This window comes from Macaca fascicularis, chromosome 13 (genome assembly GCF_037993035.2).
Source record: "Macaca fascicularis isolate 582-1 chromosome 13, T2T-MFA8v1.1".
Lineage (NCBI taxonomy): Eukaryota > Metazoa > Chordata > Mammalia > Primates > Cercopithecidae > Macaca > Macaca fascicularis.
Genome location: NC_088387.1, coordinates 93,988,350 through 94,002,969, shown reverse-complemented (window position 1 = coordinate 94,002,969; position 14,620 = coordinate 93,988,350). Strand labels below are relative to the sequence as shown.

At 41.0% G+C, this 14,620-nt stretch overlaps 1 protein-coding gene across 25 annotated transcripts in view; it reads left to right on the top strand.

Annotated features, from left to right (window-relative positions):
- Positions 1-14,620, top strand: part of BABAM2 (BRISC and BRCA1 A complex member 2) — a 493,921-nt gene that overhangs the window by 380,441 nt on the left and 98,860 nt on the right. For all 25 annotated transcript variants that reach the window (XR_012422532.1, XR_012422530.1, XR_012422531.1 and 22 more), the window contains 2 exons: positions 10,354-10,453; positions 14,483-14,553. Coding sequence is in view for 20 of the 25 variants with exons in the window: in XM_045368628.3 (XP_045224563.1) it covers positions 10,354-10,453; positions 14,483-14,553 (171 nt within the window). In the remaining 5 variants the exon portion in view is untranslated. The remainder of the gene's footprint in view (positions 1-10,353; positions 10,454-14,482; positions 14,554-14,620) is intronic.

Below are 14,620 nucleotides of genomic sequence, written 5' to 3'. Positions count from 1 at the left end.
AGGAGAAATTTCAGCAGTGAACCTGGCTGAGATTCAGTCTCAAAGCCCAGATTTTTTTTTTTAATCTCCAGAACATCTCTCACTTTACGACTAAACAGAACTTTTATTTTTTTAACCTCACATTTTCTTTCCTTTGCAGTTCACCACTGGCATTGCATCAGGATCTATCCCTGTTCTTGCCTCCTCTCTAGGTAGATACCCCTTACCAGTAGGCACGCTGGGCAGCCTGAAATATGAAATGTGCCTTTCTCAATGGGCAAAAAGCTGCTTGGTGTGGTCCAGGACGCGTGGTCTGCTGTCCACATTGAGATCCTGGCCTCGGATCCATTGCCCTGCCTTGTTAAGTAGTGTCTGTGTCCTCCTTACTTCCAGCCTCAGTTTTGATTTGACTGCTTCCTTGCCTTGCCTTCTGTTTACCTGAATATAATCACACTCATTTTACCCATGTATACATCTAGTGGAAACCACCTTTTTTCTGGTTGTTTCCATAAATGTCTTATCTCCCATACTAGGCCTTAAGAGCAGATCTGTGTTTTCCTTACCTTCCTGTTGTCCACAGTGCAAGTAGTCACTGCCCTGATGCCACGGGGATAGGAGGCACATTTTCATTGACCACACCCCTTCCCATTCCAGCCCTGGCTGTGCATCATTGCGTGAGGTCTAGAGCAGTGTTTTTTCAAACTGTGGTGTAGTTTTTCAAACTCCGACCTGCTGAATAAACCTAGTAAATTGCCTTCTTTGGGGTGGGATCTGGGTATCTGAGTTTTTAACAAGCCCTCCCATCCCCCCTCCAGATTATTCTTAAGCAAACATGAAAACTCCAGGTACAGAGAAAGATTACAATTCCAGTTTCACTGCTTCCAGCTTGGACAAATCATCCATCTCAAGCCTCAGGTTTTTTGCTTCTCTCTACAATGAGTATGTTGACACTTGCTACCTACTTTGTAAAGCTGTTGTAAAAATTCAAGCAAGGAGCACTTTGGAAACCTGTGCTAATCTCATCTTCTGATATCTTTTCATTTTCGTGTGGAGGTCAAGCTTTAGCTACCTACAGATTGACTCCTTGAACACAGAGACCAGTGATGTGCACGTGAAGTTACCTAGTGCTGTTTATATGCCTGACCTTTTAGTAAATACCAGTTAATAGAAATCAGGTAGATACCCTTCTGCGTCCTGGAAAGACAGAAGGCTTTTTTCTTATTCTCTACATCTTTCTTTGACCATCATTAAAACCTGTGTGCAGTGAGGAAGAAGGAGTTAGAAAAATGTTTGTAGGTGAGTCTCGGATAACTATTGCATACACTGTTTTTTTTTTTTCCCCAGGGAAAATGTTTTAAAGGTAATTCATAGGAAAAGTGATCTGTACCTATTTAAGAGCAGTAAAGCTATTCATTAGAGTTTCAAAGGTGTACATTTATAACAAACTCATAGTAAATTCACTCACTCCTGACCTCTAGTTTTTGAAAATAGTTTCACTTCTTAAAGAAACTGTAATGCAATCAACAGCAGGTAGTAGGCCAGGAATCAAGATGCAACAAGAGAAAAAAAAACTTTTCTTCCCCTTACCCTTTTCGTGTCTTGAGTGACTGGGCATCATTAGAAGTAGTTCATACCAACTCTTAGTAGAACAACATCTGCTAAGTCCATTATTGTTTTGGGGGGCTTAAAATGCTTTTCCACGTGCTAACAAAATCCTGATGGTGGACATCTGTTAAGATTACTGCCCTCTTAAAGGCTTGTTTGAGATGTTAACAAACTTACAAAACGCATTTCTGAACAAAGACTTGGTTAGTGTTCATGCCATTAGACATACTCTGTTTGCAATTACAATAGTCTCGTCTTTCATATTTTTTAAATGTAAAGTTATTTGCTTGCATTCCACCTTCTTTCTACTGGAAAGTGTCCATCAAGTCCTCTGGCCCTGAACTAATCACTTCAGTTCAGGTACCAAAGTAAGTTTAATAAATATTCCTGGAAACACACCCTCAAGGACTTGGTCAGCCCAGGCATCTACTGAAACACCCAAGTCACATGTGGAACCAGATGTCAAGGATGCAGATAAGGACATAGAAGTCACAAAAGTGATAACCAGAGACCTAAGAGTGGGGTAGATTTAGGTGAGGGAGACCCCAATGGGGTTCGATGCCTCTTTGTCATTCACCGCCTCTATGACCTTAGAGAGGTTCTATAGCTTCTCTGAAGTTCCCGTGCTCTCATCTGTAAGATGGGATAATGCTTCTCTCATAGGTTGATATGAAGAATAAATGATATCATAAAGGAAAAGCACCTGATACAGGACATGATGCATTAGTGCTGAGTAAATGGAGTTATTATTCACTACTCTGTTCTGTGGAGAATTCATTTACCAACCAAATTCCTCTTAATGCCTCTTAAACTCTTCTCATTTATACTGTGCCTAATCAAAGAACAGCTGATCAAAATTATCCATATAGTAGTAGGCCTTTTATTTATTTATTTATTTATTTTTGAGATGGAGTCTCATTCTGTCACCCAGGCTGGAGTGCAGTGGTGCAATCTCAACTCACTACAACCTCTGCCTCCCAAGTTCAAGTGATTCTTCTGCCTCAGCCTCCCAAGTAGCTGGGACTACAGGTGTACACCACCACACACCTGGCTAGTTTTTGTATTTTTAGTAGAGATGGGGTTTCACCATGTTGGCCCGGTGGGTCTCAAACTCCTGATCTCAAGTGATCCCCCTGCCTTGTCCTCCCAGAGTGCTGGGATTACAGGCGTGAGCCACCGTGCCTGGCCCATATTTTTAATTACTCTATTTAATAATGCCGTATTTTTTAAAGTTATTTAACTTAGCAGTTTCAACTTTTTTAGACTTTGCTCCAAGGAGGAATGTTTTCTGAGTGCTTAATCATAGTCATCATTGTCTCAACATTTCCATTTTTATATGTCCCTTTAAAAGTGAGAAACAAAAAATGGAATACAGTACTCTCACAGAGTTCTTACTTACAGTATAAAGTGTGTTTAGTAGAAATATTAGATTAGTCACAAATGTAATACAGCCAGGCCTGAATTGATGCTTCCATGAGCCTCTGATTCCGTGTGAATACCCAGATTTTCTTCCACTGGTATACTTAACTCATCTTTCTGATCTCCTGTCTTATTTTCTTGTCCTATTGTACTCATTGAAATTTTCTCCATATTGAATTACAACCTGATTTTGTTTAACTGAAGGACTGACACTGTTGAGATGGCTCAAAGTTGAATCTGTAAAATGAGTTGAGAGCTAACAATAGGTCTAGAAAATGCTTTACTAGAAAAAAAATTTAGTTAGAAAACAAAACAAGGCCAGGCGTGATGGCTCACACCTGTAATCCCAGCACTTTGGGAGGCCGAGGCAGCAGATCACTTGAGCCTAGGAGTTCGAGACCAGCCTGGACAACCTAGTGAAACTCCTTCCCTACTAAAAATACAAAAAAATTAGCCAGGCATGGTGGCACACTTCTGTGGTCCCAGCTACACGGGAGGCTGAGCTGGGAGGATCACCTGAGCCTGGGAAGTTGAGGCTGCAGTGAGCCGTGATCACGCCACCACATGACAACAGAGCAAGATCCTGTCCAGGGGAAAAAAAAGAAGAAGAAAAGAAAGTAAGAAAACGAAACTAGAGCCTCTCCTTAATTTAATATTTATGTTCTTCTGGGTTTTCAGAACTATGAATGATTTTTTTTTAGTCCCACCACGTTACTTTGTTGTGACATGTGATACCTCTAAGATGATAAAAAGTGAGATGGACGAGGTGATTAATTTTATGTATAAAAGCTTTGAAGACAATTTTAATCACTTATTCTACTATTTCAGTATATTGGTAGGGAGTAGACTTTTTAAAATTCTACTTCATCTTTCTGTGAAGAATTCCTAATGAAAAAGGACATAGGCTTTGGAACCAGAAAGACCTGGGTTCAATCCCACCTCTGCAACTTACTTGCTGGGTGATCTTGGATAAGATACTTAGACTCTTAGACGTCAGTTTCCTCATCTGTAAATGGGGCTAATTAGGTTTACTTGGCAGGGTCGTTGTGAGGTTTAGAGATCATGAAGTGCCCAGTAGAGTGTCTGGCAAAGGTGGGAACTCAATAAATAACAGTGAGTTGTTTCATAGTAATGGCTCTCCTGGCAGGCCACCAGGAAACATAATCTGGTATTACAGAGTGCCCCAGATTCTTGAGGTCCCTGGAATTCCTCTACTTTGGAAGGACTTATCATTGGTACCTTAGTCATGTGTTCAGAATGGGAAACTCAAGTCCTTAGACATAGTTAGGCATACAGTTAGCGTTTGTTGAATTGGATTGAAGGCAGCACACATTGTCTTAGGATTTCTCTTAGCTTGGAGGCTACAGGCTGCTTGTTTCTATCATCCTGGAGGTTCCCCTTTCCATGCTTCAACTTCCAACGGCCCCTGAATCATACTGTGGAGGAGGCAGCCAGGTCAACTTCCTCTCCCTCAGAACCCAATTCAGGGGCAAAAGCAAGATGCCAAGGCTGACCCAAATGTCTCTGACAACGCCTTGTCATGACCCTTGGACAGAGAAAACTTTTAGAGTAACGTCTCTCATAGAGTGCTTGGTGCTATTTTTGTGTTAATGTAACTCTAATTGGTACTCTGACCATTTTAATGCTTTGAGAGACATGTCTTTTTTTTTTTTTTTTTTTTTTTTTTTTTTTAAGAGACAGAGTCCCACTCAGTCATCCAGGCTAGAGTGCAGTGGTATAAGCATGGCACATTGCAACCTCCAACTCCTGGCCTCAAGTGATCCTCTTGCCTCAGGCTCCTGAGTAGCTGGGACTATAGGCACATATGATCATGTCTGGCTAATTTTTAATTTGTTTAGAGATGGGATCTCGCTATGTTGCCCAGGCTGGTCTCAAACTCCTGGCCTGGAGCAGTCATCCTGCCTCAGCCTCCCAAAGTGCTGGGATTACAGGCCCAAGCCACTGTGCCTGGCCAGGTCTCTTTGAGAGTGGTGCTATCCCACTGAACTGATGAGAAAGTTGAGTAGAACTTGACAGAAGCAAGAATTATGATTGCGAATCACTAGCTCTTCTGATTTTCTCCAGTCTAAATTATGTTTTGCTCATTTTACTTGACCAGTAAGGTAAAACCCCACGTGGGAGGAAAGGGAGTTGCTGTTTCATAATGGGTCAGAATCAAAACCCTATTGTCCCAAGTCAAGCTTTCAGACAGGCTGACTCCCTGCATTTTTCTGTGTCAAAATAAAAACAATTTATTTATGCTATCACGTTGCAGCCAAGTTAAGTCTTCAGTGCAGTCATGCATTGCTTAATGGCCAGGACACGTTCTGAGAAATGTGTCGTTAGGCAGTATTGTCATTGTGCAAACATCATAGAATGTACCAACCCAAACCTAGATAGACAGCCTACTACACGCCTAGGCTTTCTGGTGAGCCTATTGCTTCTGGGCTACAGACGTACACAGCATGTTCCTGTACTTAATCCTATAGGCAATTGTAACACAATGGTAAGTATTTGTGTATCTAAACATTTCTAAACATAGGAAAGGAACAGTAAGCATACGGTATTGTAATCTTATGGGACAACTGTCACATATGGGGTCCGTCATTAACTGAAATGTTGTGTGTGGCTCATGACTATATTAGAGATGTGATAATTTGCAGACAGACCGAAGTTCACAAAGGACTCTATGAGTTTCATTTGCATGGAAAAGACTAGTATTAATACATTCAGTATAGACAGTTCTTACATTTAAGTTTTAGAGCCAAGAAGACTACCCTGGAAATGCTTTTCTGGTTTCATTTTGGCCTATTTAATTACCCCTACCTTTGGAAAAGTTTTTAAAACTCTGGCCTCGTCCTTCTAATTTATATCCACAGATTAAGTTTCAGTTCTAAGAATTATCAACTAATTTCATGTTTTATTTTATTCCATGAAGAGATAGAAGGTACCCTCTCATCAGAACAGCCCTTTTCATCCTTTTCTCCTCCCAAGTGAAGCTTGAGCCCCTGCCACACCGATTTCCTTCTCACCCTGCTTCCTCACCGCGCCACTCTGCAGGTCAGGAGTATCAATGCCAAGTGGTCCCTTTCATCTCCTCATAATTCTTCCCCAGCCACTTAGTGGGTTAGTCAGGCCCTGCCTTCTCTTCAGCCAGCCCTGCAGTCCTGGGAATGTCTTGTCTCTGCACAGGGTGAGTTTCCTGGTGTACATGCTCAGCCCAATATTTTTTGATTCATGAATATTAAAGAATTAGAGATCACAAGGCCTTACCACCATCTTGCACCCTCTAAAAACATAATGACCCTTTATTTCATGGCACTTGACTTAGTTTATTCAGCATGATCAGGGCAGCATTCAGGCTATAGCAAGCCTGTTAAATATTTACCCATGAGGCGGATATTTATACATGAATCAGCAGCACTTATCAGTGTGTGACACTGGATGTAGATTTTGGACCCTTACAAGCTAAGAAACTACTGAGTTAAATAAAGGGTGAAATGACGTCCTTTAAAAAATAAACTCTCAGTTAAAACTATCTTTCGTAGTGCCTAAAGTGCTTTACACTTGTTGAGGCTCACCCCGGACAGCCAACCAAGTCATTCAGAATCAGACCTGCCAGAGTGGCTAGTCCGTCACATTTGAGATCAAATGAATCTGATTGTTTGATGGTTGGGTTGGGAGAGTACTGAGATATTAACAAAATTAAGAGGAGATCCTGCCTTGCTGCTGTGTGGGAAATTGTAAATGGAAATGAGCCATACATCACAGTGTCTACTTTGGTGACGGTCTGAAGCCTCTAGGAGCCCCTCATCATACTGGGATGCTGGCCTGGCTCACTGATAGCCAGATCCACTGTTTCTTTCCATCCCTGTAGTCTTTCATGATTAAAAATCCCCCTGCTCTCAGGGAGGTAACATATATCAGCAGAAACAGCCTAGACTCTGGTGACAGGCAAACCTGTGTTCAGATCTTGGTTTTACCTCTGTCTAATTGTGTGAACCTAGGCAGTATTTTCTGTTCTCTGAGCCTCAGTTTTTTCACATGTGAAATTACAACAATACTTCCCACCTCTTTGAACTATGGAGAGCATTTAATTAGATAATATGATAAAGCACCTAGCAACATGTGTTAGTTCTTGGTAGTGACCAAAGCAGGGTGCCGACACATGGGCCTGGCAGCAGAACACCTGGCCTTTGGAGCTCTTCACACCTCTGCTTTTCTCCGTCATTACAGGTGATTTTTGTCTAACGACTGTATTTCAGAATGGCACAATCAAAACAGAGGGAGACAGTTTCAAGTTTAAAGGATTACTCAGACTGTTTTCCTTCCTTGCATATAATTTAATGACTGTAATATTTTATATAATTCAAAGCCTATTACTGTCAACTCCAGGGAAGTGTCCAAATTATTTTCTTTTTTGGAATTTTATTATGCCAAGGATTGTTCGTCTAAGTGAGCTATGAGTAGCTTGGATCTTGTCATTCTCTATGTTATACAGATATTCAACCAGTAGCTACAGGACATAAATATTGTATTTATTTTTCTTGCACTATGGATTATTTTTTTCTTAATCAGCTTTCTATCCTAATGAAATCATTAGAACCTTCTGGTTAGATGTTTGCCTTCTGTGTTATTTGTGCATACAAAAAGAGGAGACAAAAAGCCTTCCTCTGGTTTATAGGAAGTCATAGGAATTTTCGTAGCTGTCTTCAGAGTTTAGGCTAAATCTAATCTAATGCCTACTCTAAGCGTAGCAAAAGGAAATGATGGCCTTGCTGATTCTAGGCAGTTGCAGAATGCAGATGATTCATTAATGTCATACTTAGCCAAACACTGTCTTACAATTTTCTCAACTGTCAGAGTTGTGCTTTTAGGTTAGATCTGAGTAGAAAAAGTCAATATTGAATATTTCCACTCCACATTGACTTCCTTGTGTCACTTTAGATTTTGTTCATTTAGACTTTTTATTTGCATGAGCAAACACAAAATTCATTTATTTATTTATTTTGAGATGGAGTCTCACTTTTGTCGCCCGGGCTGGGGTGCAGTGGCACGATCTCGGCTCACTGCAGCCTCCACCTCCTTGGGTTCAAGCGATTCTCCTGCCTCAGCCTTCTGAGTAGCTGGGATTATAGGGGTCTGCAACCACGCCCAGCCAATTTTTGTATTTTTAGTACAGACAAGGTTTCACCATGTTGGCCAGGATGGTCTGGATCTCTTGACCTTGTGATCCACCCACCTCGGCCTGCCAAAGTGCTGGGATTACGGGTGTGAGCCACCATGCCCGGCCCCACTCAATTTATTTTTACCAAGAAAATTAATTTCAGAAATCTGTAGTCAATAGAGAGACAGGATGGGTTTGTAGTCCTTTTAGTAGTGTTTTATACATGTATATGCACATTCACATACATACTCCCTGTATCACAAACCCTACACTGAATCAAAGTGCCCTAAACTCTTTCTTGGTTTGTGTGTTTGTTTGTTTGTTTGTTTGTTGAGACGGGGTCTCACTCTGTCGCCCAGGCTAGGGTACAGAGGCACGATCTTGGCTCACTGCAACCTCTGCCTCCAGGCTCAGGTGATCCTCCCACCTCAGTTTCCTGAATAGCTAAGGCTACAGATGTGCACTACCATGCCTGGCTAATTTTTAAAATTTTTTGTAGAGATGAAGTCTTCCTATGTTGTCCAAGCTGATCTCGAACTCCTGGACTCAAGTGATTTACCAACCTCAGCCTCCCAAAGTGCTGGGATTATAGTCGTGAGCCACTGCACCTGGCTGACCTGAACTCTTTAGAAATGATTTTCTAGCCGGGTGTAGTGGCTCACACCTGTAATCCCAGCACTTTGGGAGGCCAAGGCGGGTGGATCACAAGGTCAGGATATCGAGACCATCCTGGCTAACACGGTGAAACCCCGTCTCTACTAAAAATGCAAAAAATTCGCCTGGCGTGGTGGCAGGCGCCTGTAGTCCCAGCTACTTGGGAGGCTGAGGCAGGAGAATGGCATGAACCCGGGAGGCGGAGCTTGCAGTGAGCCAAGATCACACCAACGCACTCCATCCTGGGCGACTGAGCGAGACTCGGTCTCAAAAAAAAAGAAATGATTTTCTAGGCAGTTATTGTCACATCTTTTTCTTCCACTTACAACCTTGTAACTGTGGGGTCTTGGATAATAATCCAACATTATAAATAAATAATCACAACATTAAGAAGTAATCACAACATTAAGGGATTTTAGGGATTTTTAAAAATATCCCATCGTATTACAGAGAGGGTTTAGGGGACTTATAGAAGTATATGCATTAAAATGAAATTAAGAAAAGAAAAACAAGCTAAGGCAAAAGGAAAGGGAGCATAGGAAAGAAGATGAAGTGAAGATTAAGGGTGATAAATGAAATGTATGCTTTAAAGTTCTGAACAATTTCTTTTAATAATTGTGTGCTGGTTAATTTAAACTGAAAAAAAAGAGGGTTTTTTTTGTTTTTTGTTTTTTTTTCTTTTGAGACTGAGTCTCGCTGTATCGCCCAGGCTGGAGTGCAGTGGTGTGATCTTGGCTCACTGCAACCTCCGCCTTCCAGGTTCAAGCGATTCTCATGCCTCAGCCTCCTGAGTAGCTGGGATTACAGGTGCCCACCACCACACGCCCAGCTAATCTTTGTATTTTTAGTAGAGACCAGGTTTCGTCATGTTGGCCAGACTGGTCTCAAACTCCTGACCTCAGGTGATCCCCCCACCTCAGCCTCCCAAAGTGCTGGGATTACAGTTGTGAGCCACTGCGCCCGGCCAGAAAAAAGGAATTTCTGAAAGATCTGGAAATTATTTCTGAATCAACATTGTATCTTACTACTTGGATCAGTGATTATTGACTGCACCTTCTTGTATACCTTTTGAAATACAAGATAATGGCCGATAAGCTGTAGAATTAGTCTCTTTAGAACTCTGTTACAGTGTTGCAGCAATTCATTTTAGTTCAGTTTCAGTGTTTAATGAATAACTTACCTGTGCCCAGCAAAGAATTGGGCATAATGAAGAGTATGAAAGTGTATGTTTCAGTAATACCTGCAGCCCATTGGTGTTGGTAAGACATTTACCCATCCCATGCCAATCAAAATTTTCTAATTTGTACTGTTGCATGTTATCAATGATGTATAATGCAAACATGCTAATTTATTAAAATGAATTAAAATGCAGAAATGTAATCATAAAGTGAAGCCCATGTACCCATCGTCATTAACCTAGGCAGTCGGTGGCCAGACTTTGATGAGAGAAGCCGAGTCTGCTTGGGGGTAACACTTCTTAAGTTGCTTAAGCCCTAAGAGAAGTGTCCATTGTACTCTTGTCCTTTCAGTGCACTTGGAGGCTCCTCAGCTCTTCATATCCCAGCTTTCCCAGGAGGAGGATGTCTCATTGATTACGTTCCTCAAGTATGCCACCTGCTCACCAACAAGGTAAAAGCAAGTCCCCAACTCATCCCTCTTGTGAGATTTCTTCCTCCAGTCCACCACGTACCCAGAGTCATCGTGCATGCTCCATCCTTCTCAGACTGTCTGCTCAGTTTCAGCCTCTGTATAGATACCTGCCCTTCCTACTGTGAATTACAGTTAATCTGTTTCTCTCTCTATTTCTTTGCCCTCCTTCTTCCTTTTCTAAGGATTCTGACCTCCTGTTCCAGTCTTATCTTCATCTCTTAACTTTGTGTCTGGGATTTAAGTCACGTCTTTCTTGAATTTCCTTTACCCAGTTTTTGCCAGTTCTTGCACCTTCTTAAACTTTAAAACTTTGGAACCCCATTGCTTCCCAATTATCCAGAGCATGCATGCGTGTGTGCTTGTGCTTGTGCTTGGCAGTAGTTGATATCAGAGTGATTGTTTAAAACTGCCTTCATCTTTCTCTGCATTTCTGTACTTTACTTTTTAATAGTCAGCCTTTGATTCTTCTCGTCATACCTGGGAGCGGTTCACTAGTGTCCTTTGCCTAGGGGCAAGATTCCCAAGTCAGCTGGTCTTTTTTTTTCTTTTTTTTTTTTTTTTTTTTTAGACGGAGTCTCACTCTGTAGCCCAGGCTGGAATGTAGTGGTGTGATCTCGGCTCACCTCAATCTCCGCCTTCCAGGTTCAAGCCATTCTCCTGCCTCAGCCTCCTGAGTAGCTGGGATGACAGGCACCCTCCACCACGCCTGGCTAATTTTTGTATTTTTAGTAGAGATGAGGGTTCACCCTGTTGGCCAGGCTGGTCTCGAACTCCTGACCTCAGGTGATCTGCCTACCTCAGCCTCCCAGATTGCTGGGATTACAGGTGTGAGCCACCGCGCCCAACCAGTCAGCTGGTCTTACACTCAGTCAGATGACCTAAAGCTTCTCTTAGCTACATGAATGAGCCATTACATTAGCAAGTAGCTGAGTCTAATGGTTATTGTTAGATGTTTCCAAAAAGTATAAGAATATACTTGTTAATGTCCAGCTAGTATATTTAGCTGAAAACTAGCGATACTGATGCACAAGCAATGCTGAGTCTCTTTCTTCTCCCACATAGACTGTGACTCAGTTTGTTTAGTTGCCAGAGTGCAGTTTTCTTTGCTCCTGTTGACTTGTTCACATTGGCTTGGAAAAGTAGATCTTTTGTTTGTCTCTTTCACTCAAAAGATAGCTCACTTCTATATAGAAAATAGTTTAAAGGTACAATAATCTTTCAAGAGCTTCAGTATTATTTTTCAAATATCAGAGAAACTAAAATCTAGCAACTCCGCCGTCTGTGGGCCAGGCACAGATTCCAGGCTTTAACCCTCATGCAGGGGTTGCTTCTCATCAGACCAAATTTCCCCAGCCTCTTGCCCTCCTGCAAAACTGATTGGAGGACAGAATTCTTATTTACATTCTGGGGCTTTGCACTGCCTTCAAATCTGTGTCCCAGAATTATAGAGAAAAATGCAAATTTGGTCTTCTAGAAGGGAGAAGAAAAGCCTTTTTAAAGCTCTCCAATTGAGATTAATTTCTAGTCATACATTTTCCTCAAAAAAATTATAACACCGTTTTCCCAGAAATATAAGAATCAGTCAATTTTTCTTATCTGGTTTCTTTCATTAATTTTACTTGTCTTTTGAAATTGGTGTTCTTCTGTTTGCTACAAATGAGGACAGTATGGGCTGCTTTTAGAAACAATCTCTTCAAATGAATTTCCATAATTATATTGGAATCTATCTTTATAGCCAGTTTTGTTGTGGGTTTCTGTTAAAATGGTTTTCTGTTTTTAAAATCAAGTATACAGAACTGTTTTCATCCCCCTTTTAAACAAAGCCACTTAAGCAAACTTATCATCTGCTTTTCTTTTCCCAAAATAACATTTCTGATCCTGCGTTAAGCCTGCAAAGTAAGCACTGTTTTTATAAATTGACATAAACCCCTATTATATAAATAGAATTGTTTTACATTTAAAGGGTACAACATGGCTATCAGTACCAATTGTGTCAAGGTTATTTCAAGCACTTTATCTTGAGCTTTTGTTAGCCGTGGAAACTTAGTGTGGCTATAGCCAATATAAACAATTTTGGGGGTCTCTCCTTCCCACCGTTTCTTCCAGCCATCATGAGAACATTATAAGGAATGTGTTTTCGTGTTAGAAGCTGGTGGGCAAATGACTAACTTTCAGATGCCTAGCTTAATGAGTGCACAATTTTTTTATAGAAACTGTCATTGGGTGATAATGAGGAAATACAAAAAGGCAAAGCGAAATAAAATCTCCTATTGTAATACTCCTTATTCTGATATTAGAATTTTAAAACTAGAGAAGCATTATTCTGCCTTTTTTAATAGGAGCTCAAGATAACCAAATAACCCCATTTGATGAGAGAAAGCTCTTTACAGAGAATGTCAGCTGATATTTGCAAAAGGAATGATGGGATTCAAAAATCATCATTTTGCAGTCCCTAATGAAATCATTGATTCAGACAAGGATCTCCAATAAATACTAAAGCCATTAGGTGAAAAGTTGATGGGAAACGAGGTCTTCCCACGCTTCAGAGGGTAGGTCCATAGACTGTTCACTGTGGCAGAGGGAACATTCCCTTCCAGTGGAGTGGTCTGGCTATCGTCACCTCAGCCAAGTGATCAGGCCCAGTATCATCTAGGAAGTTTTCTTGCCAAAAATGTTCAAACTGGACCTAATCACCCTTTAGCTCTAATTTCTAATTTATTGGAAATACAGAGAGTAAAGGAAAAAGGAAGAAAACAGAATTGAGACATTCTATAAGACTACTAGCCCAATTTCTTTTCTTTTTTCTCTCTTTTTTTTTTTTTTAAAGAGATAAGGTCTTGCTCTTTTAAAGAGATGAGGTGGCCCAGGGTGGGGTGCAGTGGTGCCATCTAAGCTCAATGCAGCGTTGAACTCCTGAGCTCAAGCATTCCTCCTGCCTCAGCCTCCTGAGTAGCTAGGGCTATAGGTGCATATCACCATATCCAGCTAATTTCTTTTATTTTTTGTTGAGATGAGGTCTGGCTGTGTTGCTGAGGCTGGTCCTGAATTCCTGGCCTCAAGTAATCCTCCTGCCTCAGACTCCCAAAGTACTGGGATTACATGCGTGAGATTCCGCATCTGGATATAGCCCAATTTATTTGAAAAATCAGTGTCATATATGTGCATGCAGGCACACACACATACACACACTCAAGGAGGTACTATTTATTATAGATTTAGAAACTTAAAAGGCATTAAAAACAAATGCCTGATCCTTAATCATACATTGCTTTTTAAAAAACATTTTGAGCCAGACTCAGTGGCTCACATCTGTAATCCTAGCATTTTGGGAGGCTGAGGCAGGCTGATCATCTGAAGTCAAGAGTTCAAGACTAGCCTGCACAACGTGATGAAAACTCCTCTCTACTAAAAATACAAAAATTAGCAGGGCATAGTGGCGTACTCCTATAATCCCAGCTACTTGGGAGGCTGAAGGAGGAGAATCACTTGAACCCAGGAAGTAGAGGTTGCAGTGAGCTGACATTGAGCCATTGCACTCCAGCCTGGGCAACAAGAGCGAGACTCTGTCTCAAAAAAAAAAAAAATTAATTTAATTCTTTTGAATTAAAAAAATAAAAATAAACATTTTGGGGACAATTAGGAAATTTTGAAAATGGACAGGGTACTAGATGAATTCAGAGACTGATGGCTCAATTTGTTGGGTACGATAATGGTATTGTGGTTATGTAGAAGAAAGTTTTATTTTTTAGAGATGCATACTGAAATATTTAGGAGTGAACTGTCATGATGTCTCTCATTTGCTTTGAAGTGTTGATTGATAGGTTGATAGGCAGATGGATGGCTGGAGGAAGCAAGTAGGCACAGGAGTCATAGCTGTTGAATGTAGGTAGTGGGAATACCGGTGTTCACTTTACTATTCTTTCTGCTTCTCTGAATCTTTGTAATTTCTTATAATAAAGCGTTTAAAAGCTTCCCACTCTACTTCTCAGCTTTGGGTTTCTATTCCAGGTGCAGTATGTGATTCAAGGGTATCACAAAAGAAGAGAGTATATTGCTGCTTTCCTCAGTCACTTTGGCACGTAAGTTCTGCTCTGTTTGAACGATATACCAGTGATGCCCTCGCTTGCTGATGACCTCAACATGGGT